At 44.7% G+C, this 27758-nt stretch overlaps 1 protein-coding gene across 6 annotated transcripts in view; it reads left to right on the top strand.

Annotated features, from left to right (window-relative positions):
• The window catches only part of FRMD4B (FERM domain containing 4B), a 237002-nt gene that overhangs the window by 155937 nt on the left and 53307 nt on the right, over positions 1-27758 (top strand). For all 6 annotated transcript variants that reach the window (XM_035106673.2, XM_035106670.2, XM_035106669.2 and 3 more), the window contains 4 exons: positions 14554-14637; positions 17067-17132; positions 17997-18054; positions 20948-21034. In XM_035106673.2, coding sequence (XP_034962564.2) covers positions 14554-14637; positions 17067-17132; positions 17997-18054; positions 20948-21034 — 295 coding nt within the window. The remainder of the gene's footprint in view (positions 1-14553; positions 14638-17066; positions 17133-17996; positions 18055-20947; positions 21035-27758) is intronic.

Raw genomic sequence — 27758 nt, 5'->3', positions numbered from 1 at the left:
GGTTTTGTGGGGGAACTAAGCCACAGTGCAAGAGGGGCCCATTCTATCCCCTCCAGCCTTTTTGCGCAAAGCAGAGCATGTGACTTGCCATGACATAAAATGAGCTTAAAGTAATTACCATGAAAATGGGTAATTCAGCTGTATTGATGTATTAACTCGGTCTACTGATTTGTGATGTATTTTGTACTTCTTTTTTATGAATGTAATTTCATTCTTTATATGATGTAGTTCACTGCCGTAAGTTTTTTTATTTTTATTTTTTGTATTCATGTTGGCAGTTCTGTAAATAAATTAAATAAACATAAACATGAATATTTTACAATAAGAAGCTTCTAAAGAGTTAGTCTCAAGGTGCTGTCAAACAAATGTCTTTCTTTAACTTATTGCAAATGTGCCATGAATTTAAGGCAAAGTTTATTCAGAGCAGTATTTCTGGGCAGTGGTGCCCAAAGGCATACCTAGAGATTGGTGAAACTGGCCCCTGCTGGGGGTGTAGGCTGGGGTATGTTTGCAAAAATCACCACCAACATCAGAGGAGTTAGGGTTGCAGCCTAAACCTTTTAATTGTTTTAATGCTACTGAATGTGCTGTTTTTGTTAGAGATTCATTCCCCGTGTGTGCATTCATGGGATTGCTGTTTATCACATGATGGTGTATGTTTTCATTCCACAGGGGAAGTGACGAAGGGTGAAATGACCCCCAAGTATGCTCAGGAGTTTGCTAACACAGCTGTTGCAGATTTAGCTGTGGTTAGTGGTTAGTGGACGCAGGTGGCGCTGTGGGTTAAACCACAGAGCCTAGGGCTTGCCGATCAGAAGGTCGATGGTTCAAATCCCTGTGACGGGGTGAGCTCCCGTTCCTTGGTCCCAGCTCCTGCCAACCTAGCAGTTCGAAAGTATGTCAAAGTGCAAGTAGATAAATAGGAACCGCTACAGCGGGAAGGTAAACGGCGTTTCTGTGTGCTGCTCTGGTTCGCCAGAAGCGGCTTTGTCATGCTGGCCACATGACCTGGAAGCTGTACGCCGGCTCCCTCAGCCAATAATGTGAGATGCGCGCCGCAACCCCAGAGTCGGTCACGACTGGACCTAATGGTCAGGGGTCCCTTTACCTTTACTAGTGGCTTGACACAGGTCTTGAAACCCGGAGTCATTGTTGTGATTGTTTTATCACATTGTGGTTTGGGGGGTTTGTTTTTTGTGCTCTGAAACCATTTTGGGAAATTTATTGTAGAATGTGGTACAAATGTTTTCTCAAAAAAGCAGCAGCAGCAGCCAGATTATGTATGAGAGGTCATATTTTGCAATGCAATGCAGTGCACATTTCCTGGATGTCTGGATTTCCAATGGATGCTTCCATCCTGATTTGACTGGATTGCAAAAGCAGCGAAATCCCTTGCGATCACCAAGTCCATTTGCCCATGCTAATTCTGTATACCTATAAACCCTGCCAGTTAAGCATGTGTCATTCAGAAGACTTTTATCTACGAGATCCAGCAAAATGAATCTTCAGCACACCAGAGATATGCATGCAAGGCAAGCAAAAAGTTGAACACGTGATTCTGCCTTAATATTGAGTCAGACCTTTCGTCTGTCTAGCCTGGTATTGTTTGTGTGTTTTGATTGACGGGTTCTCCAAGGTCTCGAGCAGGGTTCCTTACTGCTCCTGCTCCCTGAGGTTGATCTTTATAGCTGTGCACTGAACTTGACTTCTTCTGCATGCAAAGCGGATACCCTACCACTGAGTTATGCTCCTTGCCCTATCTTAACATAAAAAGAGGACATCATTGATGCTGCTCATGTCTGTTCTGTTGCCAAAGCAGAGGAAAACACTTATTCCTTGGTTAAACGTTGTTTGGATACTTCACACACAAAGTGCTTATGATTGCTCTCAAGTGTGTGTGTGTGTGTGCAAATATAAGAGATGAGACCGCTGGTTCTCTCTGCCTTCTCCCTTCCCTGTTGCATATGTGAAGGGACAGAGTGTGAAATATTCAGACTCTGTCCCTGTGGGACAGAGGTAAGGATATAGTGACCCTCCAGATGTTGGCTGCTGCCCCTGGGTGAGCCGGGTACTCAGAGACAGCGATGCTGGCTATATTATGGGCACTGGGGGGCATGTTCAACCAGCCACTTCTCTGTGATCTTAATACAGCCAAAAAAACTCCCGGTCTTTCCCAGTACAGCAGTTTTCCCCCTACCACCCAGCTGATGTTTGATCAAGGGGGACAGCAGGCTGCATGGAGAAGCAGCCCAGAACCGCTCACATGTGCCCTAAAGATATGTAAAAATGCCTGCTTGGTAGTCGTAAACACTGGTGTCCAACAGAGGTATGACCTCATTAGGAAATTGTGAGTATGAAAAGTGAACTGCACACTTGTTCCTTAGCTCTCACCAGCCCAGACTGAACTGAAATTGTTCACAGTGTAAAAGATTTTACACCTGCGCAAACTCTGTTTCCTGCTGCCATTCATCCTATTTGCAGCTCCATCTATTTGCCCAGGAGGCTGCACAGAAACAAGAAGTGCTGGGGAGATTCTTTCTGTGTGTTCATCACCCACCCACAAAAGAACTCTGGTCGTTTCCAAGTTAATTTGCAGTGAGAGCGGTGGAGATCTCTCTGTCTCTGCATGTTGTAGAATATGTGTAGTTGAACAGAGTGGAACTTAACTTTGAGTCCATTTGCTGTATAAGAAGCAGGCGGTAATCAGTTTTTAAGAGTTTTATTTTCTGACAGATGATCTCAGATTCCATTTTCAATAGTAATGTTTTTTCAGAGCTCAGAACTCGCTGTGCATAGTCCCTGGAAGTTAATTAAATTGCTGCCAGGAGGGCTTCTATTTTTTTCTTTAAATAGCTGGCATGTTGGGTTTCCATTATAGCCCATAGGCTGCAAAGATAACTGTTGCCTGGTGTAGCATAACACAGACTATGGAATGAATTCTTGGTGGTTGGTGTGTGTAGGGGGGGTGTTATTATTTGAGTGATAAACACAGTTTGTAAGAGGAAACAGTTTGTATAAATACATATGCATACCCTGCAGACTGATGTTGCAGCTTAATTGAAAGTCACGAACTTCCGCATCAAACAGAAGGAATATGTATTTTGCTTTTTTCGCTTTTACTTCTGGCAGCATGCTTTACAAGTTGCAGATGTGCTGTGCAAATGCTCAGTGTCTGTAGCCGCAACTCATTGCAAACTCACTGAGAGGACTGTAATGATCATGATTTATGCATGTTATTGAGGAAAAATTGGGAAGCTGTTCAAAGAAAGCAGCTGCTCTAATCTAAAAACAGTCAGAGCCATGCTGTGGTGAAACACCTGTTTGCCACATTTCTCATCATAAAGCTGACTCGGCTATTTAAAAAAAGACAAAACAAAGCAGCACAACCTCTGGAATCATTGGCAGGCTATAAAGCCTTGGATATCTTAGTTGGAACACAAAGGGGCTACCCAGTACCATCCAGGCTCTCCTAATGCAGAAATGTCCACCCTGAAGAGGAATAGCAATTTTTATCACAGTCTAGCCAATGGCTGATGTACCAAATGGCTGCAGGTGGGGGGTGGCGTAAGAGAGGCTGCCCAGGGCTTGGAAGCCTGCACAGAAAAGCACTTGCATATATCCTTTAAAAAATGTAACAATGCCTGCTTGAAAGTACTTAACACTAGTGTGGACCTGATCCAGCATATGTACAGCCTCCTTAGGGGGGAAAATGAGCATGAAAAGTGAACTGCACACTTGTTCCCTTGCTCTCCCGCAAGCCCAGACTGGACTGGAGTTGCTAAATTGTACTGAAAGCAGAGAGGGTTCTTAAGAAGTAGTGGCTGCATCTCAAGATGCTGTGGCCAACCTTTATGCACACATGCTTTCCCATCCCCACAATGCAGAGACAGCCAACAAGTTGTCCTCCAGATAAAGTAGGACCCCAACTCCCAACATCCTGATGGGAGTTGATAGGATGTGGGAGTCCAATGATAACTGGAGGGCACCAACCCTGCCATAATGGTTGGTGCACATTGGTTTTGTGGCAATTGCTGTTTTTTTATTTAAAAAAAATCTGCTTATGGCACCTCCATGCTGATAGTGAAGAAATCTGAGATGAATGCCCGAAACGGCATAGACACAGCAGGAATAGCCTCAGCTTTTATTGAACAAGATCAGTTGTGGAATTCTGAGAGATCTGTAGAAACATGGCTTTGCCAAACATTTTGTTCTTGGTTCATGTGCAACCAGTGTTAGAAACAGAGATATGAAAGCTAGGAGCTAAATGGCACCTAAAACCTAGGTTCTGGGCACCGAAATGGAGTGTTTATGCGTGCTTTTTAATAACGAATGCAAACCTGAAAATGAACGAACTGCAGCTAAAATCTTATGTTCACTTTTCAAGTGGTCTAGTCCTCATCTGAAGACTGCAAAAAACAAAGCCATACTTCCCCTGCCCACCCTCCTAATATTCTTATGAGGGTCCCTTCTCCAGTCTTCAGACAGTGGCTGGAAGTGGGGAGGCAGAAAAGGGTCCTCCTTTTCTTCCAGCAGTGGCAGTTTTAATCTGAAATCTTAGGCTCAGTACTACATTCAGAGCTCAGAAGCTGCTCGTGTTCATGAAATTCCCTGTTGCAAAACGTGCCTAGGACAATGGGAGTTTCAAACGCTGTGTGTAACCTTCCGTAGCACTTCATTTACTAAGCACTGGTTTACTAAGTTGGTGTGTGATTGTCTGAACCAACCCTCTTTGGTTACCTGCATGCAGTATACTTCCAACAATGGAATTGGCTTTCTGAAGTGTTGCTGCCAAGTGGGTGTTTCCTGTCTGGAATCCTGAGGCATGGTAACAATAATCTTTCTGAGAGGGCAATGCCTGTTTATGGTATAGAAATGAAAGCAGCATCTTGGACAAATGCTTAAAGCTGTCAGGTTGATGCATGAGGTTGTAAGGACTTGGGTTCTATATGCATGATAAGATTATCTATAAGTCTGAGTGAAATGTATGGCACTACAAACGGTTGCGTTTGCTTTGTGCTTTGTTTGTTTTTACATGGAATTTTAAGTTCCTGAGAGTCTAAAGCCACTTAATGGTTGTGCTACGCTTCAGGATTGATTGCTACTACATTCGGGATAAATATGTGCATGTAGATACTTTTCATTTACTCTCACAGGGAGCTAGTTTTCAATTGGGGAAAATATTTCTTTTTCAGTTTTATACCCAGGCAAAATATGCTGCCGTGCTCAACACCCAGGATTCTTAACAGTACTGCACTTGTGGCATTGTAAAAAACTTAACAGATTCATTGTGCTCTGTTGGGTACTTTATAGGCACAGCTACTTCTAACATAGATTTTTAAATGTAAGTGATGAGCAACATTCCAGTATCTTTCATTAACAAATATACCAATCTCTGATTGGGTGGACCTGAGAATTGCCTAAGGATCTAAGGTACACGATTTCAACTCTATTATGTACTCATTGTGTGAATCAGGGCAAATTTATTTTCTCTTAGCCTCAGCTCCCCATGTGGGAAGAGTGTGGTGACTCACATCACGGGGTTGTTGTTTTGAGAAACCTTCTAAAGCAGGGACGTCCAACTCCCAAGAGACTGCGATCTACTCCCACAATAAAAAGCTGGCAGTGATCTACCCATTTGGGGGGGGGGGGCGAACCAAGGTTGTTGAGCTTTTTTGGGGTGAGCAAGTCAAAGTTGTTTACCTTTTTTAAGGGGGGCAGGTCAAAGTTGTTGACCTTTTTTGGGGGGGGAGAAAGTCAGTCAAAAGTCGCTCAACAGAAGATCGCTAGCGATAACTCCATCTGCCACTGTTGCGATTGTGCGCAAATGAAGGACAGGGCGAGGGGCCAGGGCCAGGTGTTCTTTTTCCACCTTGGAGGAAATAGGGCCCGTGATCAACCGCTAGCTGCAGGGAATCAACCAGTCGATCACAGTCGGCCAGTTGGACATCCCTGTTTTAAAGTATTGCACCACTTGCAGATGTTGTTAAGTGATTTATAGGTTGGATCCAGACTTACCAATCCTTCAGTTCTCAGAAGGGACTGAGAGTCTACAGAAGCTCTCGCTCGACAATGAGGGCCCATAGCTAACAAATTTTGCCAATTCGCTCCACCTCTCCCAACATCACCTCCAGTGCTGTCTTCCAATCCTCTGGAGCAACTTTTCTGTGGAAAGACGAAATAGACAAAAATCGCCTACCCCCTTCCTCTAGCAGAGCACCCTGTGTACAAAGTTCCAATATCTATCCTGATGTATTTTAGAAATACATATCACAATGTAGTCTATGTGAAAACAGTATCTGCTTGTCGTTGGTGCTTCTTTTTTGGTGGGGTGGAATGACAACTGACTATTATTGAAGTACAGTGGGACCTCGACTTATGAGCTACTCGACATCCGACGTTTTTGAGTTACGAGCGGAAAAAGTGGCCGCGCGCTTACGATTTTTTCAACATCCGAATGGAAAACCCGTTCGCGGCTAGGTGTGGTTTCCTTGACTTACAAATTTTTCCGTTTCCAATGCATTCCTATGGGAAACCGCTTTTCCTATGGGAAACTCGACTTACGAAGTTTTCGACCTACGAGTGTGCATTCGGAATGGATTAAATTTGTAAGTCGAGGTCCCACTGTACATATCAAAGGATATATGCAGTTTGAGGTTAACAGGGTTAACCTGTGGGCTGGGTTAACAGAAATAGATCTTAATTATCTGTATTAGAAGGCAATCAATGTATCCAAGCAGGTGTAAATATGCCTGTAGAACAAACAGGGAATTTCTGTGACAAAACAGTGGCCGCAATCCAGCCAAAGTTAAGCAGTATCATTGATTCGAATGGGAGAGAACTGAAGCACATGTTTAAGGCTTTAATCCTACATTATGCACTTGGTGGTATTTACTTCTGCCTGGACTTTTATAGGGTTGTCCTGTAATTCTCCTACTGAAATCAACATATATGTTGCTTTGGCTCAATTATGTCCATTATTTTGGAAAATAATTAGCTAAAGAAGTGTGATGATGTCAGCTGCTGCAATTTTGTGTTGTCAGTGGTGTCATTTTTAAAGAATTCAAGTGAATACAGTACAGAGATTAAGTGAGACAATTCATGAGGTCTGTGGGAAATACTGTATTCATTAGACTTTTTTAAAATTTTATTCCATATTACATCACACTACAATACAAATATACCAAAGCCATCACTACATCATCCCCACCCCAACATATATTCATCTTTTATATCCCCAATCAAACGTAATATTCTTTTAACCCTCGTCCCTCTTCCCTCCACCCCCACTCGATTTCCTCTACATTCTAAAAGTCATTAGACTTTTATTCATTGGACTTTTACATGCTTCCATCTGAGAAACAGATACAGTACTATACCTCTGAGCTATTGTTATTGTGCCTTGGGTAACGTCGTAACAGTGCCAGTAATTAATCTGTTTGGAATAGCGTTCCAGTCAGTCAGTTACCGTAGGTGAGATAACTAGGTACGTTTAAGCTGATGGGAAGTTGGGGAGACATCATAGCTGTCCTTCAGAGATCTGATCGGCTTCAGGGAGAAGATGAATCAGGCTTGTTTTCTGCTGCTCCAGGAGGCAGGAGTGGAACTAATGGATAGAAACATCAAGGAAGCATATTTTAGCTGAACAACGAAATAGACTACCTATGGAGGCGGTCAGCTTTCCTTAGCTGGAAGCATTGAAGTGCAGGCTGGACTTCCGTCTGCCTGGGATGCTGTAGTTGCAAGATTCCTAAATTGAGCCAAGAGTTGACTAGGTGGTCTCTAAGGTCTCTCTGGGTCGATTCTGTGAAAACAAAAATGGGAGGTGTTGTGTTTATATGCAGCTCCACTCTGCTATTTCTGAAGCTTTCCCCTGACTTAGGTTTACTGTGTGCCCAGTAGACACAGCGCAGACAGTGCTTGTGCTTTAATGCCACTTTCCCCTTGTAGTTTTGCCAGTTCCCTGCCACTGTATGCATGCCTTTTTGTAGGCCGAGGTGCCTTTTGTTATCAAGCACATAGGACTGTGATAACAAGCTTTCAGTTTTGCTGCCGCACAAAGGAACCACGACTAATTTGGCTAATCTGACTTTTGTGCAAAGAGGAAGAACCCATGAGTGTTAGCAATAACAAGTCTGCAGCTCTTGGAAGCCTCATGGGAGACATCTTCTAGCATCATGCAGACCGTGAATAATCCCCACTCGTTCAACAATAAATCCGCAGGTAGAGAGGAACAGATCCGTTTCCTGCCTGGTGCATAGGAGAATCTGTCTGTTGTTCTGAGGTCGTTCTTGCAAGTTGTAAGTGACTGAATGAGATCATATGCCCATTGGTTATCCTCTGCCCCCCCTAAAAAGCTGTAAGCTCTTTAGTTTCAATGCTCTTTGTAAATATGTCAGCTGCAGATCTCAATCATCACACACAATTAAAAAACCTATGTGAGTGGGGACCTGGGTGCAGAAATGTATACCTTTGGAATACAGCTTCACATTTTGTATACAGTATATACAGTAAGCCTGCAGCTTATGTGTGCTCAGATTTACGTGTCTGGCAAAAATTTTTAAAAAGGGGGCAGGTGTCTGGGGAAAAGAGACTTGGCCAATCCTGCCCGCCATTGACTCTATGGATATTGACTCTAGGTGTATCCCCCAGAACGTAACCCCCATGTAAGTGACGGGCTTACTCTAAATGACTAAACAGTGGTTAGACCTTTCAAGCATAGAGGATGCATATGTTTGAACCAACAGATGGTTTCAGCCTCTAGGAGGCTCCAGCACAAATTTGCTGTATAGGAAAGTGATACTGGCTTTCCCCCTTGAATTGAGTGATCTTGTGTTACCTCCATTTCCATAGCTGGCTGTGACGCACACTACTGCAGGTAAATGAAAGGTCGCATCTGCCAATTCCGTCTGCTTATGAATTTTTGTTAACGTTAGTTTAGAAACTAGTTTAACCGAAAAGGGAGTGCTGATGTAGTCTTCAGTAATGCGTAGACGTTAACCTGCTTGTAGAATAATAATTTACAGAACTGTCCTCTCCGTGTCTCACTCAGCAATAAATCCTCTTAAATTCAGCGTGGGGTTTATTCCTGGGCAAACAGGATTCGGAATATGGCCTAGTGGCAGGGGTGTAGTCAGGATCAAAATTAGGGGGGCGAGGGCAAGGCATGGGGGAGGGGCCACAGTGGGGTAAGGAAAGCGATGGTCGTTCAGGGGCGAGGGGGTGCCAGGATCAGCCCGAAATCGGGTTGCTCCGACCCCCTCCTCCCCCTCTGCGATCAGCAGGGGCGAGGGGGCGCCAGGATCAGCCCGAAATCGGGCTGTTCCGATCCCCTCCTCCCCCTCCGCGATCGCTGGGGCTGGTGGAGGGAAAGCCCCAGAGCCGCGCAAAGCGTTTGGCTGGCTTTCCCTCCACCCGCCCCACAGCCAGCCGGCTAGAAGGGACGTCTCCCTTCTCCCTGGCTGGCTGTGGGGCGGACGGAGGGAAAGCCAGCCAAACGCTTTGCGCGGCTCTGGGGCTTTTCCTCCACCCGCCCCACAGCCAGCCAGGGAGAAGGGAGACGGCACCGGGCAGCAGTGGGCAGCGGGGCAGGCTGGCCAGCGGCCCTGCTTCTAGGGGGGGCAATTGCCCCCTCCTGCCCCCCTGCCTACGGCCATGCCTAGTGGTGTGGCAGTGAGTTAGGCTATCGAAGTAGCACACTTAGGCCAACACTGGCCAGTGTTAGGGACTCATCTCTCTGTGACCTGATTGGCCAGTGTTGGTGTTTTGTTTATTTGATGTGCAACTCTTTTAGAATGATTGAGATACTTTAGAATGCTGTTCTCAACTGAGTGTATTCTTTATTGCAAGAGCTGATGGCACTAGCTCCCTGGCCTAGGCTTATAGAGACCAAGATAGAAAGCAAAGTGGATTTTATTTATTTATTTTCGCCCCTGAACACCTTACCGTGTTGCCAGATGGCACAGATAATGGACTATCCTTCTGGCTGCATTCTCTCTGGACTGGATTTTAAGTGGTAATCTGAATTGCAGATGATCATCTGAATCCAACCTGAGTTTGAGCAGGTGAAGCGAAGGCAACTGGGGAAAAGGGGTGAGCCGAAGCTAGCTCCCTTCAAACCCTGAAGTTCTGATACTCATGGAAATAGAAGCACAGAATACAATTTGCAGCACTGTGCCTGTGACATTACATTTATACTTATTTGCAGATGGTGGGGGGGGGGAGCTTTTCCTCAGGTCACATTGACATTGTGAGTTTTTGTTTTTTTTACTTTCATCTGTTAACGTGTCACTCTGCTCAATTAATGAATCCATTCAGTTTATTTTCTTAGGAAAGTGTGCCATGCTACTCCTTGTTCAGTGGTGCGCTTTGTATTGCACACATTGTCATCTGGGTAGTGTTGGGTTAGTGAAAGTTGATCCTGTGTTGTGAACAAGGGTTTGAGGTTTAGTTGATCTTCAGTTCTCCTGCAGCCTAAGGAGTCTATAATGTTTCAGTGTATCTGACGAAGTGTGCATGCACACGAAAGCTCATACCAAAATAAAAGCTTAGTTGGTCTTTAAGGTGCTACTGAATGAGTTTTTTATTTTGCTCGACTCAGACCAACACGGCTACCTACCTGTAACTTGATTCACTGTATAGGAGGCGGCTTGCCTTTGCGACTTTTTTTTTTTTGGCCTATGGTTCTGAAATAGCAAAATAGAGCCACAGTAGTTTGTCATGGGTGTCTTGTGAACGTATATTAGCCTCTTAGTGGTGAGCCACTACAGAGAAGCTTTGAAGGAGGTGAAGAAGCTGTCATTTATACGTATACCACAGGGAGCTAATGAACAGATTGCTTCAAAGTCGAGATGAGAGCAGAGATGTTTTATTTATTTAGAAGTTTTTTTTACCCACCCTTCACCTAAGGTCCCAGAGCTGATTTCAACAATAGAATATGCAATGTATAAAAACAGATAAAACAGCTAACAATTGTAAGAGCAAGGAGAACCGTTTCAGCCAGAACAGAGCAGTATACATTCAGCGAAAGAGGAGGGTCCTACACAACAAAATACCTTAAATGTCTAAGGCTATGGTATAGAACAGGCGTGTCCAACAAGTAGATCGTGATCTACCGGTAGATCACTGGATGTCTGCAGTAGATCACTGGTAGATCATTGGCTCCCCCCAAAGAAGCTGAACAACTGTGGCTCCCCTAAGAAAAGCTCAACATTTTACCTCCTCCCTGAAAATACTCAACAACTTTGACCTGAACCCCACCCCTCAAATCGGTCTTGCTCCTTCCTAAAAAAAGTTCACCAACTTTGCCCTGAACCCCAAAAAGGGGGGCAGATCACTGCCAGTTTTTAACTCTGTGAGTAGATCACAGTCTCTTGGAAGTTGGCCACCCCTGGTATAGAAGAAGCGTGTCTTCAGCTTATGTCGAAAGCTGTACAAGGAAGACTCTAGATATACCCCTCCATGGGGTGGGAGTTCTAGCCTTGATTCAGGAACCTTTACACACAGGTGCACACATTCACACCCGCAAGATATTGCCCCCCATTTCTTGGGAGTCAGAGAAAACCTTGGAATATTGGAATACTTGACTTCGTCATTCATATACAATCGTACCTCTGTTTTACAACAGCTTGGTTCTCAAACGTTTTAGCTCCCGGATGCCGCAAATTCAGAAGTGACTGTTCCGGTTTGTGAACTATTTTTGGAAGTTGAACATCCAGCGGGGCTTCTGCAGCTTCCAATTGGCTGCGGGAGCTTCCTGCAGCCAATTAGAAGCCGGCCCTTCGGTTTCTAAACGTTTTGGAAGTCGAACGGACTTCTGGAATGGATTCTGTTCGACTTCCAAGGTACGATTGTACAGGTAACTCGCATCGTAGCCATTGCTTACAGATGCAAAATCATGTAAAGCCAGGAACCTCCAGAACTGTCCTCACTACAAGGTGGAGGATTGCTTGCCCAGCTTTGTGGAGCAGGGGGTCTAGGACCCTACCAGAGCGCTCACATCTCCTTCCCAAAGCCCGGCTTCTGGCTCTGGGAAGGCCAAGGGCTCTGGGATACTGCCACCTTCCCAAAGCTGGGCAAGCCCAGGATTGCAGCTTTGCCCAGGTGGTGGTGGGAGAATATATAAATGGGGAGTGGGTTTCCTCTGCTCTCCATTTGCTTATTTATTCACACACACACACACACACACACACACACACACACTGTGCAAAGCTGCGAATGCATAAGTAAAATAAGTGTAAGATGCGAGTTACCTACTCAGTTATTGTACACTGGAATACTACTAGCTGACAGTGTTGGCACAATTCATCGAAACACTATGTTTTTGTGAGATGGTCCAAGGAAATGTGAAAGTTATGCCCATGTTACATAACAAATGCCATTAACAAATGCAAAAGGTGTTGCAGTCTTCATGCAATGAGCACGTGCATGTGAACAGCTTATAAGAATTGTGCCCGATTTTGTTTTCTTTTGGGAGTAATTCTCTGAAAGAGGTTTGCTCAAATAACACTCAAGCGTTTGACATATAATGATATTTGAGGTCAGGAAGAAACTTTCCCACCACCTCAGTTTGGCTGCAGCCCTTAGGAGAATCTCCTTGCAGATCGACTTTCTTGTCATCAATAGCTATTTGCCCTGCAGGCGCTGGACTACAATGGGCCTGCTCTGTGCTTGTGGCGCGTGGAGACCTAGATTCTGGTGAGAACTGGCAGCTGAAATAGAATCCTTTTTATTTCCTATAGGAACACTTGTGTTAAAGGACCACAGTTGAATTGGAGTGTTTGTGTTATCCACACATGCATACATATTCACACTCCGTGTGTAGTTTTTCAGTTAACTGAAAATGTTAAAATGATGGTTTGGATCCTGTGAACAGAACTCAGTTCAATGAGGGCAGTTTTTGCTTATTCCTTATTCCCTTTGTTCCCTGAAAATGTGCTCCAGAGGGATCAGGGAACAGCATGGGGTGGTGGTGTGGGGAGTTGCAGGACAAAGGCGGAGGCCTCCTCCCTCCTTCTGCCAGCAAGAGCCTTTCCTGAACTGCAGAAGGGCAACTGACAATTTATCCCGTGTGTGTGTGTGTGTGTGTGTGTGTGTGTATACGCAGATAGAGCTTAGATCTGATTTTTGTTTGAAAAAAAATCCAGTTCTGGAAGAGATGATTCTTGCTGCCAGAAAGGAGATATTTCTCTTGACAGGAGGCTCTTTCCAGAAATATTTGGGTGCCAATGCTGCGATAAATACTATCACTGGGCTGGGGTACCATTTTCAGCCTGCATTCCCATGGGCAGCTTCCCTGTGTGTTTGTGTTTGTTTGTGTAAGTGGTGGATGGGGCCAGAGCCAACATTGGGTGGAGCAGCAGGTGTGAGGCTTACCTTTGTACAGTAGACTACACGCTAGCCAGACAGAAACCAGAGGTCTTTATGCAACATGCACACACACGCCCCTCCAAAATGTCTTCTTGCAGTTCAGGGAGGCATTCAATGCAGACAGAAGCTCACAGCAGGGCAGTTGAGGGGTATGTCCTGGGGTATGTCCTGGGGACAGTCAGTCCCGAGGAGCAGGTAGAGAGGATTGGAGGGGTGCATTTGACCCTTAGGCCTGGGGTTCCCCACTTCTGGGCTACCACACTGTTAGGAAATCCTTCCCTGTTTTGTGGACAGGTGCACATCCAGAGAGATTCTGCAACAGAGGGTTGGGAGGGAGTCACACTTTTCCCCTGTGCTGAATTATTTAAAGATGCTGCGAGTTCAGTTTAGAACAAGGCACCTTGTATAAGAAGTCGTGCGTCAGCTTATTCCATTGGGAAAAACGAGGCACGTGTTAATGACTCAGGAGGCCCAATGAATTACTGGTACAGGAAAGTCATGTTGGTGCTTGCTGATCTCTGCTAAAAGCATGTAGAAATCCTGCAGAAACTCGTTGGCCTAATTAAGCAGATAAACAGAAAGTATTGCCCACTTTTCTTTCCTGCCAGCAACCACACATGCCTTTTTGTCGTCTTAAAATAATTAAATGGATATCTGCCCAATCCCTACATCTTGGGGCCAAGTTACAATTTCCTTTTAACTTTCTCTCTCCTCCTATTTCTCCCCCCTCTCTAAGAACTAGAATAGTGAGAATGCCTTAGCTGATTATTATTATTTTAATCGAAAAGTGGAATCAGATTTGCTTTAGGAATCTTAAGAGATGTGTCCATGTTAGAGAACGTGGGGGTTTGTTTTATCGACTGGATGACCCAGAAGGTATCATTTCAGCAAAGAATATTCAGTGGCTGATGAGTATCACCGCTTCTTTTTCTTCGGCAGCCAAATTTCCTCAGTTGCACTGTGTCCCTAATCAGAAAAGTAATGCAAGTCCACTTCTTTTGTTCAGAGTTGTCATGCAAGAAGGCCTATAGGGTTACATTGCTATGACAGCTGGACTACACTATGAATGAACCCGCTTCTGAGTGGCTAAAGCTCGGCCCCCTTTTCCTAGAACCAACTAGGCAAGTCTTTTCGATTCCAAAATAGTTAACACTCTTCCATTCTTTTGTTTTCGCCTGCCCTTCCAAGCGATGAGAATGCAAGGAAAGATCTAAAGAACTTGCCTGCCTTTCCTACCAAGACACTACAAGAACACCCATCGCTCGCCTTTTGGTAAGACACATTTATTTTTTGTTTCACTTGCCTTTCACGCTTTTATCCTGCCCTTCCTCTCTAAGCAGCATTGGAAGGGTTGGAGAGCCACACTGTCTCTTCCATGAATAGGGAGGGCTCTTTCCATACTTGTGGTCCATGAAGTGAGGAGGAGGAGATTTTTGACAAGTTTCACTTCCCATGCTTCCCAGCACCACCTTGTTTTGGAGGGTTCTCCATCCCTCCTAAACAGCTTTTCAATGGACAAAGGAGGCTGCAGGGAGGAGGGGAGGAGGAGGAACTGGGCAGAAATCACCTCCCCTGTTTCACTCACAGGGACTCTAGATCCAAGCCATAGTTTCTCTTCTCCCCCTGCCTCAAACTCCCCATATTATCCTCACAACAAGCCAGCAAAGTAAATTAGGCCTGGCTGTGCCCTGCCCAAGGCCATCTAAGGACTTCCACTTCTGAGCAGTGGTTTAATCCAAGGTCCTCCTGGCCCATCAAACACTTTATCTGGCGCCCTAAATAACACGCATGCAAATATTTTCATGAGGCTGTCAAAATTTCCTCACACCTACTATTTGTTTGAAAAGCTGTTGAACAAATAGTATAGATGTCTTTAATACAGACGCTGCCCAAGTTCTGTAGGTCAATAAGTGTATCTGAATCCAGGGCCAGGATTTAAAGATTAGTTCAAATGTTTAAGGAAAAACATAGGAATGTTTTAAAGGAGCTGACTTTCATAAGATGATCTCTCTCCAAAGTAAACTCGGGGCTGTAATCCTGGAACTAAAAAAATGCTATTATGTCCCCTGCTCAGTCTTCTCTAGGCTAAACATACCCAATTCCTTCAACCTTTCCTCATAGGACTTGGTTTTCCATACTCTGACCATCTTCGTTGCCCTCCTCTGAACCTGTTCCAGTTTCTCTTCATCCTTCTTAAAGTGTGGCACCCAGAACTGGGCCCAGTATTCCAGATGAGGTCTACCTAGTGCAGACTACAGTGTAACTATTACTTCCCATGAGAGTCACGTGGCCATCTTTGTTGTTGCTGCTTCATAGTCCATTGCTGTCATGCTGATAACTCACCTTCATAAACTCAAGCCTCACTATGAAATCTGTAGTTATAAGAGAGGGCAAGTCATTGATCGTTTTACAACAGCTTATTCCTTTTGGGCTGCAGTGATGCACTCAGGTAGGTGTTGCAAGTTCAGTAAGATTTAAGCAGTGTATGTAGGGTAGCAGCCTTTGTGGGCCCCACGGTGCTGCTATCTTTTTCTCTAGCAGCACACAGGTCTTAACAATATCAGTGTCCTGTAGAAATTCAGCAGATCTAGCTATTCCAGTCATTGCTGGCCCATGTAAGCCAGGATTATCCCTATTAAAATACCTGCATTTTATGGAACTATGAAAGGTCCTGGTAAAAAAATTAGAGGCCTGCAGCAGACTGTAAGACATTTTAGCTTGAATCCAGAGTTCCTGTGAGCTGAGCTCTGCTCACAGGATGCTCCTGCTAGAGGAAGAGGTGAGAAGGTGATTTTCACCCAGTCCTTCCTGCTGCAGCTTTGCAGGCCACTTCCCACACTATTTCCAGAGGGTCTCTCAACCCTTTAGAGTAGCTTTTCAATGGATTATGGGGGCAGGCAGGGGTGGAGGGGGAATTGCCTCTTCCTCTAGCAGGAGCATCCTGTGATCAGAGTTCGTCTCACAGGAACTCTGGATCCAAGCCCAAATGTCTTAAAAGCTGCTACTAGACTCCTTCCTCCGCTCAGTAAGAGTCTTCTGCCTTTAACAACAGTCAAAATCATTGAGCAGCTACATTATGAATGGCTGCACAATGATTATATTACCTTCATTATCAGAGGTGATATGCTTCTGAATACCAGTTGCTGGGGAGTGCTATTACACTCATCTCTTGCTTATGGGCTTCGCAGAGGCCTCTAATTGTGAGAACAGGATCCTGGGCTAGATGGGTCTTTGGTTTGATCTGGCAGGGAACCACTTAACTTCTTCTGTAATTCCCCCCAAAGATAATGTATTGGTATAGGCAATTTTCTGACATATGCACACTTTTGTCTGCAAGTTCTCATCAGGGTGATAAGTGATGCAGTAGGGAACCTAACATAACTCCACCTGCTTTTTGCTAAATTTCAGCTTTGCTGTGCTTGCAACTCGTTCAATGCTTCTGTCTTAGTAATGGGACATTCTACAGTGGTGTGCATGATATATCAGGGTTAATTACAAATCTAGAGCCCGTCCTGCTATATCAAGGAACAGACACATCGTTCTATTCTGTGTAGCTCAGTTCTTGAATGAGCCAAGAGTGCACACCTCACCGGAGACTGTTGTGTGTTTGTGTGTGGAATGGTTTTCTGAGTGCCATCAAACATTATTACTTAGTATAAAATACTTCTGCCGCCTCCTTAACCATTGTGCTTGTTCCACAGTGAGGACAGAGTCATTGAACATTATGTAAAAAGCAAGGGGCTGACCAGAGGACAAGCGATTGTTCAGTAAGTGTTTCACTTGGACATTTGTGGGGAGAGGTGGAGTGCAGAAGGGGCTTCACCAGTGGTCTGATAGGTTGACATGGTTCTTGGTTAGTCACTGGTGGACACTGATGGTCAGTGATTACATACTAGAAAGTGACATGCCCACCTGTAGGTTGCGAAGGCATGGGCAGCAGATCTTTGGACCAATTCCCCTTCTGCGCTGTCTTTTCTCCTGAAGACTCCACAGTGCCTTTCATAGCCAGGAGCCTACTCAAGAATTGACCCAACAGCTGAAGCTGTGCAAACAACTGACAATTCCATGAATGGGCGCTTGCTTGGTCAGATCTCATTTCCTGGTCATACCTCCCTGACGTTATGTGTACTTGACTATTCAAATATCTATCATATAGCCTGGTCAGCTACATTTACCATGGAAGTGTGCTCAGAAGAACGTAAAACATGCCTTAGAACTAAACTTGGAAAATAGTGCAGACCTGTATTGTTAGCCACAATAATTGGAGCCAAGTTTTTTAATGGAGTTCAGCTGTTAAGCTGGCAAGTAGAACAGGGTTGAGCACCTCTGCCAAATTGCACTGCACAACTTGAGGTTTTGGTGGTGTTTTTACGGGAGACCACACTTAATTCTATTCTGCTGAGCTCTTTTGACATTTTTTTTGATCATGCAGTTTGCTGCTGTGCTCGAACACATTTGTAAACACATTTCAAACATAGCTGTTGACTGATCCGTTCAAAAAAAAATATTAAGGGGCAGCGGGGAGAACTCTCTGTTGCAGCTTGAAGAGGAATAAAAAAATCAGAGAATATGTGCTTAGAGAGAACTTCACAGAAGAGCCAACCCATTTACTTATGAATCTGTCTGCACAGGTACATGAAAGTGGTTGAAGCTTTGCCTACATATGGAGTCCATTACTACGGAGTAAAGGTTAGTGACCGCTGCAAGAGAACCTGAGTGCCTTGTCTATTGTATGGGGGCGGAATTCAGCATTGTGCTAAGTGTGGTACAAAGTCTTGGAACAAAGTCTGCTAGTGCAATGGGACTCCCCCCCCTCTCTTCTCCCCCTACTTGTCCCCTAAACCTGTTCAACCCTACAGAGCATATTTAGGGGGTGCTGGGGGGGGGAGAAGGGGGAAGCCCTGTTGCATGAGTGGACTTTGTTGCATGCACACAGTAATTTAGTTGAATCCCACCATAGAATTGGAGTTTTGAAAGAGCACCCCCCCAGGGGGGGGGAAGCAGGAGGGAACACATACTTGGCATGCAGAAGGTCCCAGGTTCAATCCCTGGTGGTGGGAAAGATTTCAGTTTGAGGGACTGGAAAACCACTGCCAGTGAGAGTAGACCAGGCACCCCCAAACTTCGGCCCTCCAGATGTTTTGGACTACAGTTCCCATCATCCCTGACCACTGGTCCTGTTAGCTAGGGATCATGGAAGTTGTAGGCCAAAACATCTGGAGGGCCGCAGTTTGGGGATGCCTGGAGTAGACCAGCCTTTCTTGACATGCTGCTCTCCATATATTGGACTGAAGCCCCCTATCATGCCTGGCCATGGCAGGGGCTGATGGGAGTCAGAATTAACATCTGGAGCAACACTCTTGTTTTTAATATAACAACATACATGTGGTTCCCAGGTGTTTGGTCCCCTTGGCAGTGATTAGACCCAGCCCTGGTTAAACTTCAGCAAGATGGTGGCCTCGTGTGCTTTCAGACCATACTGTGAGGCCATATGCTAGGAACCTTGTGTCATCTTCCACACACAAAAACACAAGATGTGACTTTTTTTTTATGTGTGCAATTTAAGCAATTTATGGTAAGCAATTTTAGGTCAGGGTCACATTAAAAACACACACAAATACAACACTATTTGGTAATACACACACCTAATGTATACATTTTATAATCCCATACTTTCCTGATTAAACTCTGCAAGTTTGCCAATATATGTTCATAATGCAGCTGCTGAAAAATGCAAACTTCACACCAGCAAGATAGTGGCTGAGAGATTGAGCTGTGAACCAGAAAGCCCTAGTTTACCTCGGCCGTGAATTCATTTGGTTGCCTTAGGCTACCTGCTGTTTCCTAGCCTCTGAGCCCCGTCTGCAAAGCCTCTTCCCGGCTCGACGGGAGGAGGTGTTGTGGGCACACGCGGCCTTCACGTGGGGGAGGAATGGCTAGCATTCCTCCCCAGCCCATTGGCCGTTTTCCTGCCGCGGCACGCCTGCGGCGCGCCCAATCAGGGCGCACCGCGAGGGCGTGGCTCACCTATATAGGTGAGTCCGCGGCAGGAGCTCATCCTCTTGCCCTCGGAAGCGACTCACCTTCTTTTCCCACCCACCTCCCACTTTCAGGCAGGGTTTCCTTCTGACGTTGCCTACGGACTTTGGTTGGTCGCCGTATTCGGGGCCTGGTAGGAATTTTCCCACCTGGCAAATTGGCTCCGACCAGGTGGTTTTCGCCTACCTCGTGGTAATCGTCACAACTCGGGTTTTGGCGGTAGGCATTGGATTATCCCTTGTAGGTACAGGTGTGGTGGGGAGGTTGCTGCCATCACCTCCCCAAAATGCGGAGGGGTACTCCCTTAAGGAGTCCAAGGGGCGTTGCCAAGTCCGAAACCGTGGAAGGTGAGGGCCTGAGGGCACGACCCCGAATGGTGGCCCCAGGATGGGTACCTAGTTGATGTGCATCGCAGGTCCCATCCAATGGTGGTTAACCCTTCACAGACTGCCAGCAGAGCGGGCTGGAGTCAGATATAGTCTGTTAGATCCAATGCCTATGCCAATACCTCTCTTCCTCCGTAATCAATAAAGTTGTGGCCTATTCGACCCATTAACCTTAAGCTATGTGTCCAGTGTCTTTATTTCATTCCGGGAGGCCACGGGAATTGCCACACAATAGGTGGATGATACTAATAACCTATATTAAAGGCTTGTGGTCAGGTTTACTGAAACAGTGTAACGTCTGCATAATGCTTCATATTATTATCTCCTTAGCTGAGAAAAAGAGACCTATGAATTGGGGTGCCAGACTCAATAGAGGGAAGGACTTCTGTGCCTTTAATTGCCCTGCTCTCTTTTGAGTCTGGAAACCTTAAAGAGAAACCAGCAGACCCTTTGTTTAATTTCCAAGCAAAGGGTCTGCTGGTTTCTCTTTAAGGTTTCCAGACTCAAAAGAGAGCAGGGCAATTAAAGGCACAGAAGTCCTGTCCTCTATTGAGTCTGGCAACCCTACCTATGAAACATGAAATCTTGCACAGGTCCCTCCGAGAGGAGGCAGTCAAACAGTAACAAGATAAGCTTCGGTCTACTTCCTTACTCTGTATCATATGCTCGTGCAAAGTAATAAATGCAGGATGATCTGCTAAAGGCAGCAAGATGTACTTTGGAGTTAAGTGCCTGGGGTTGTGCTGCATGTGTGCATAGCCCATTCTTTCCACTCAGCAGTGTCCCAGGGCAGCCGTACTTTGGACATACCCCTCATCAACCCCCTTCCATTGTTGTTGTTTTACCGCCCACAGATTTTCCTCAGCTTGCGCCCCGCCTGTAAGCCACTGTTTCAAGGAATGCCGCTCCTCGCTTCCTTATTTCTTTCTGCCTGTTTGCACAGCATCTATCTTCCAGCTGGGAAAGGAATGGCAGACCACTTTAAACAATAATCCCCGCTCAGTTGGCTGCAGGTGTGCTAACAAAGAGCTGCTTTTCGTTTCCCTAACCTGCAGATACATGTTGCAGAACAAAATAGTTTAAAATGCTACTGCATCAACTCTGCAGCTCTTGACTCCTACTTAGGTCTCGCCACTTGTGTCCTTTCTGTTCTTCAGGATAAACAAGGGATCCCATGGTGGCTCGGGATCAGTTATAAAGGAATCGGCCAGTACGATTTACAAGATAAAGTCAAGCCTAGGAAGGTAAGTCTCTGTGTGTGTGCGTGTTTTGTAATACATAGGTGTGGGGTGCAACTTAAAAAAACCCAGATGATTAGCAAAGTGTTCCTCTGTTCACTGAAAGAACTGAGCCCAGTGTAATCTAGCCTTTATTAGGGACTGAACAGCAAGTGCTGCCCAGTGGAACTCCCTGCAAGCAGAAGCTTGGCAGGCATCACCCTGATAACTCTTGTTATTGAAACAGGCCTTTGTGAATTTCTTTTCATCTACCATTTTGTATTGATTTTATTGCCGTGTCGGGTTTCCCCCCTGTTATATACCAACTTGCTGTATTTTTAGGAAAATGGGGCCTTTAAATATTTAAATAAACACTGCGTTGAGAGGCAGACGTTCAACCAATACAGCCTCTCTTTTTTTGCAGTGGTGGGGAAAATGTGTGCCTGTTCTGTTTCTCCCACAGCTGTTAAATAAGCTATCCTGGGCGAATAGAGAAGGGGGGAATGGACTTGCCACCTTTGTGGGAACTATATTATACAAACTTAACAGAAATATATGGGCTAGTTTGTTCATCCACTCACTTAGGGTTGCCCTTCCTTCCTTCCTTCCTTCCTTCCTTCCTTCCTTCCTTCCTTCCTTCCTTCCTTCCTTCCTTCCTTCCTTCCTTCCTTCCTTCCTTCCCCTTGCCTCCATATTTTTAACCCTTCCCTGGCATGTAGTGGTATAACACATGGCACTTCTTCTTGCCAGGAAGAGAACCAATGGGAAAAGCTTTGCCCACTGACTATCTGTGTGTCTGTCTGTCTGTCATCCAAAAGTAGGGGAGCAGGCCCTTTGGAAAGGACATGTCCATTTGCCATGATTAAGTCTGTACTAAAACGTGATTAGAATACATTTTTCGTCCATCTCACTGAGGTGCCGGTGGCATCTCAGGTGAACCTGTGGCGTGGCATGAGGATAGGTGGGTAGGCTGAAACCTTTTGCCAGCAGCATGTCAGAACAAAATAAGCCTAACCATCTTACCCTACCAAAATAGAGGGCATGGTGCTGCCCCACTGCTTTCTCTTGCCACCCCTAATAGGCCCCTTTCCTCCTCCCTGGGCATATGATGTGTATAGGAACTGTCCCAACTCATAAATCATAAACACGTGCAAATCATAAACATCTGGAAGAGCTAATTTCCCTTGCTGTATGTAGCAGGGACACTTTAATGCATGTGACTATCCCGCAGGGAAAATGCACCCTGCTTCTTTGCAGCCACGCCTCCCTGTTTTATCTGCATATCGATGCCAAGAGATAGTTATTCTGCTCTTCTTCCTGCTCCCTAGATCATTTGGGGGTCAACACCTCAAATGCATTTTCTGCCAGCTGCACATTTTGCTGCTGTCTCAGAATACAAGTCAAGTATGTGTAGGAGTGGTACATCTGGCCAGATTTTTTAGCAGACGTCTATATCTGAAACAGTATCTCAATGTGAAATTCATTTAACACCACAAAAGAGGCAGATCTTACTGGACAAGAGGTCTGCCACAGAAAATGCTCTTTCCCATGTCCTCAACTGTTCTGCAACAATGCAAGTAAATAATCCAGAAACAATTAGTCAACATGCCTCAGTTTTGTTTTGTTTATCCAACCATCAGTTATTCATCTGGTACAAGAGTAGCTGACCCTATGGCTCTCCAGGTGTCATTGAACTCTTAATTCCCAACATTCCTGACCACTGGCCATGTTGGCTAGGGATGATGGGAATTGTAATTCAGTGACTCCTGGAAGACCACAGGTTAGCCATACCTGATCTAGAACAAACAAGCAATGGCTTGACTGTGCAGTGATCAAATTATTCAGTGAATTTTTCATTTTTTAAAAATGTATATCTTGCTTTTGTGTCCAAAAGAGTTGTTGTTGTTGTTGTTGTTGCTGCTGCTGCTCTGCTGTTGTTGTTTGGTGGTTGTTGTTCCTGAACAATTGCCTGTAATTGCCTGCTCTTTGGTAAAACACTGGTTTGGAAGAGGGCTGGGTAGTCTTAACCTGGGGCTTAACTTGGGCTTCCAGGGTAAAAGGAAAGTTGACGATTTAGGTATAGCGCTGCTTATTCTCAAGCAAAGCATCATTGTACAGTATGTTATTACTTAGGACCAGGGCTTTCTTTCAGCCAGAACTCAGAGGAACTCAGTTCCATCACCTCTCAGGTGGGCGCCATTGTCATTATAAGAGAACAAGGGAGGTGTTCATGGAGAGTTCTGGCACCTCTTTTTCTAGAAAAATAGCACTGCTCAGGAGTCATGAATTGTGCATCTAAGCTAGTGTGGTATAATGGTTAGTGCAGACACCCCCAAACTTTGGCCCTCCAGATGTTTTGGCCTACAACTCCCATGATCCCTAGCTAACAGGACCAGTGGTCAGGGATGATGGGAATTGTAGTCCAAAACATCTGGAGGGCCGAGTTTGGGGGTGCCTGGTGTAGTCACTCAGCTTAACCTCACTGGGTTTATTTTAAATATGAAGGAACGTGACTTAAGCCCAAGGGCTTGCCGATCAGAAGGTCGGCGGTTCGAATCCCCGCGACGGGGTGAGCTCCTGTTGCTCGGTCCTAGCTCCTGCCAAACTAGCAGATTGAAAGCACATGAAAGTGCAAGTAGATAAATAGGTGCTGCTCTGGTGGGAAGGTAAACGGCGTTTCCGTGCGCTGCTCTGGTTTCACCAGAAGCAGCTTAGTCATGCTGGCCACTAATGCAAGATGAGCGCTGCAACCCCAGAGTTGTTCGTGACTGGACTTAACAGTCAGGGGTCCTTTTTAAGCCCAAATAATTGTGTTTAGGATTACAGCCTTAAACAGTTGTCACTGCAGGCAATCTTTCACACCATTTGAGACAATTCTATGGGAATCTGTGCTTGTTAATCCATGCTTAATAAATACCCATTTCTGGGAATGGTGATGTAGCAAATGGCAAGTGTTTCAGTGCACCATCACACATTAAAATAGACATTCTGCAGTTTGTTTGTTTTTAAAGCAACACACAGACTTACGCAGCTCCTGCAATAGCTACACAGCATAGACCACAAAAGGAAGGGAAAGCAAGTGGCAAGTTTCGATGCCAGCCAGCTTCTGGAAACAGTGACTCCTACTAAAAGGAGTCATGGAAGAAGAGATGATAGTACAAACAGTTTCTTTGCACAGAGGGTGGCTCTTTGTTTGCCATGTGCAGTAAACTGTAAAAGTGAGCAAAAGCAACTAAGCGAGGTATAGCTGCAAGGAGAAATAAACACATATGTTTAGCAAGGGTGTGAGATAGAGGTGTACAGAGACTGGTGCGATTGGTGCATCAGGCGTCGAAATAGTTTCTTTCTGCACACACAGAAAAAGTGATGCATACAACCTCAGTTTGGTTATCAAAGTATAACCAGCCAATTAGATGGTACATCCAGTTAAGTGTCTTTTTCTTCACAATAGTCTGTGAGATGCTTCTGGGAAAGCCCAGAAGTAGAGTATGCTGTTGCCTTCCAGCAACTGGAATTTCGCCTTATTCTGTCTCTAGGAAACTCTAGGAAACGTACCCTAGTCCTGCTGCCCTCTGGCAGGTTGCTGACTCCAGTTCTTATCATTCCTGGCTGGGACTGATGGGAACTGGAGTCCAACAATGCCTGGAAGGCTACAAGTTCCCCATCCTTGGTCTAATCCAATGGGCAGCCACTCTCCAGAGTCTCAGGATTTTAGCCACATTCCACGATGGTGCCCAAGAGTGAATTTTGAACTTTATGCTTGCCAAGCCTGCTTTATGTGTGTGAGGAATGACCTCTCCCGAAATCTGCTATCCCATTCCATATTTTTTTTGCCTATGCTTACACCTCTCTGTCTCTCCCTGCCCCATTGTGATCAGGGATGTAACTGCTTTGCAAGTTAAAGGACACTTAGCCTTGGCTCTGCCAACAGAGTTTTGTTTTTTTGTTTTAGAAGAAATATACAGAAGCCTGTTATTACCAAGTCAAGCATAGCCTACTGGCTGTCTTACCTTAAAGCAAAGCAATATAGCAGAATCTTTATGGACTTTGGAGTACCATTTGTTTGAACTCCCTTACCTCATCAAAGGTGTTACTCTCATGCACATTGAGCATGCCTAGAAGCCTGACATGCTTTTTCCTGACATGCTAGCTCTTCTTAAAGGAGAAGTGCCTGGACTTGATTACACCTGTAAACTTCACCCTCTGACCTGGGAACCCTGCCCTTCTAATCATAGGGATTATGGAGCAATATAATGTTACTTGCCAAGGCAGAATACCTTGATGGTTTATAGGACATAGGGGCACATGTGATCAGGAACACAGGAAGTCACCTTGTATGAGGTCGAGCCATTGGTCTTTCTAGCCCAGTATTATCTAGTGGGACAGGCTGTAGTTCTCCAGAGCTTCAGGCAGAAATCTTTCTCACCATCTGCATATTATACTTGTTTTTAATTTGTATTTTAGTTTATTTTGTCTGTTTGTGTTTTGCCTTCTTTTTAAGCTGCTTTGAGGCATTCTCTCTCTCTCTCTCTCTCTCTCTCTCTCTCTCTCTCTCTCTCTCTCTCTCTCTCTCTCTATATATATATATATATATATATATATATATAGCAACTAACTCATGCAGTTAACAGCAATCCTTTTAATGAACATGGGACCTTCTGCAGGCACTGTATGTGAGCTGCCCTCTGAGGTATGGTCCTTGCAATAACCATGCCCGTTTTTCTCTATAAGGCTAGATTTGCAGGGGTCTTAAATGCTTTTCATTAGAAAGAATTGTCTACATGGGAGGTCTTGTATTATAGTTTTCTTAAACGTTTATGCTGATAATTGAAAGCCCTTCATAAAATGTTTGACCCGTGTGTGTGTATGTATGTGTTCGATTTTATTTCCCCCTCTCGGAATCAAGTGCACATTTTGCCTAGCTAGATTCAACTAGTGTGCCAAATTTATTATTACTATTACAGTTAATTTATCAATCACCTTCTAAGCCAAGCATCCCCAAACTGTGGCCCTCCAGATGTTTTGGCCTACAACTCCTATGATTCCTACCTAACAGGACCAGTGGTCAGGGATGATGGGAATTGTAGTCCAAAACATCTGGAGGGCCGAAGTTTGGGGATGCCTGTTCTAAGCCACCCGTTTCAATGTGATTTACAAAATGAGTGAATTTTCGCTATGTATTTCAATTCACTTAATGTGAATCTCTCTCAGTGAAACAATTCTGGGGTGAGGGGTATTTGTATAATGAATACAGAAAGCTCGTGGTAAACGTAAAATAGTTTCTTAGGAATGGAATGCTGGTGGTGAAAGTAATCTTGTCTCCTGTACATTCACTTGCTTGTTGCTGCCTGCATGGATGACAAGAGTAGAGGGCAGGTTTTGTTTCACGTGAGCTTTCCTTTGGGGTATTGGCTAAGTTTTTGTGCAGATTTAATCTTCCGTTACAACAACATCTTGATTAACGCTAAAGTATGTGAGATGGGTGCACATGTAAAACCCACATTATAAATATTTATACATCACAAAGTAAGAAAAGAAAACCAGATGTGCTCGAGTCTATGCCACTAAGGGTACATTCAACATAAGGGGTGGGTGGGTTTGGGTATGTATGTGGTTGAACACTCAGCAAAGCCACTCCACTTTTATCATACAAGCTCGTAAAGGGTATGTGCTTACACCCAACTGTACCTCGGTTTAAGTACGCCTTGGTTTGAGTATTTTCAGTTTAAGTACTTCGCGGACCCATCTGGAACGGATTAATCCACTTTCCATTACTTTCAATGGGAAAGTTCGCTTCAGGTTAAGTACGCTTCAGGTTAAGTACGGACTTCCGGAACCAATTACTGTACCAGTAATTGTTGTGACATAGATGATAATCAAATTGAATATTATATCAGCTCTCCCTGATACAGGTCAGAAATATCAGTTCATCTCTTATGCAAGCAATTCAGTGTATATAAAAAGGGTTGATTTCAAAGAGCGAGATATATACAATATATAGGTAAAATCTGTGAATACTGAATTATGCACTCTTCATTCATTCATTCATTTAATTTTAACCTGCCATTACACTGAGCAGGATCTCAATACCTTAAGGACCACCTTTCCCCATAAAAACCAACCTGGACACTGTGCTTGTCATCTGAGGCCGTTCTCTATGTCCCTCCTCCCAGAGAGGTTCAGAAGGTGGCAGTAAGAGAACAAGCCTTTTCAGTGGCTCGCCTGGTGCCATCATTACATGTCTTTAGGCGCCAAGCAAAAACATTCCTCTTTACCCAGGTCTTCTACTATCTATGGCCTGTTAAAGCTGGGGGAGGGAGCTGTTGTTACAATTATTTTGTTATTATGCTGTCTGTTGTTATGCTTTTTATGTTGTTGTTGTTACTAATACTGATGCTCCGTAATGTGTTCTGTGTTCTTAGTGTTGTACATCTCCCTGGGATCTTTTGATAAAGGGTGGTATATAAATTGAACAAATGAATGAAATAATAATAATAATAATAATAATAATAATAATAATAATAATAATAATAATAATACAGTCGTACCTCGGGTTACGAACACAATCCGTTCCGGGTCGCAGTTCGTAACCCGAAAAGGTCGCAAACCGAGCGCCATTTTTACGCATGTGCAAAGCGTGATTTTCACGATTTTCGCGCTTTGCGCGTGCGCCACTTCTGCACATGCGCAGAACGCGCACGCGACAAAAACACTTCTGGGTTTGCAGAGTTCATAACCCGAACTGTTCGCA

This window comes from Zootoca vivipara, chromosome 2 (genome assembly GCF_963506605.1).
Source record: "Zootoca vivipara chromosome 2, rZooViv1.1, whole genome shotgun sequence".
Lineage (NCBI taxonomy): Eukaryota > Metazoa > Chordata > Lepidosauria > Squamata > Lacertidae > Zootoca > Zootoca vivipara.
This window is presented reverse-complemented; position numbering and strand designations above follow the sequence as displayed.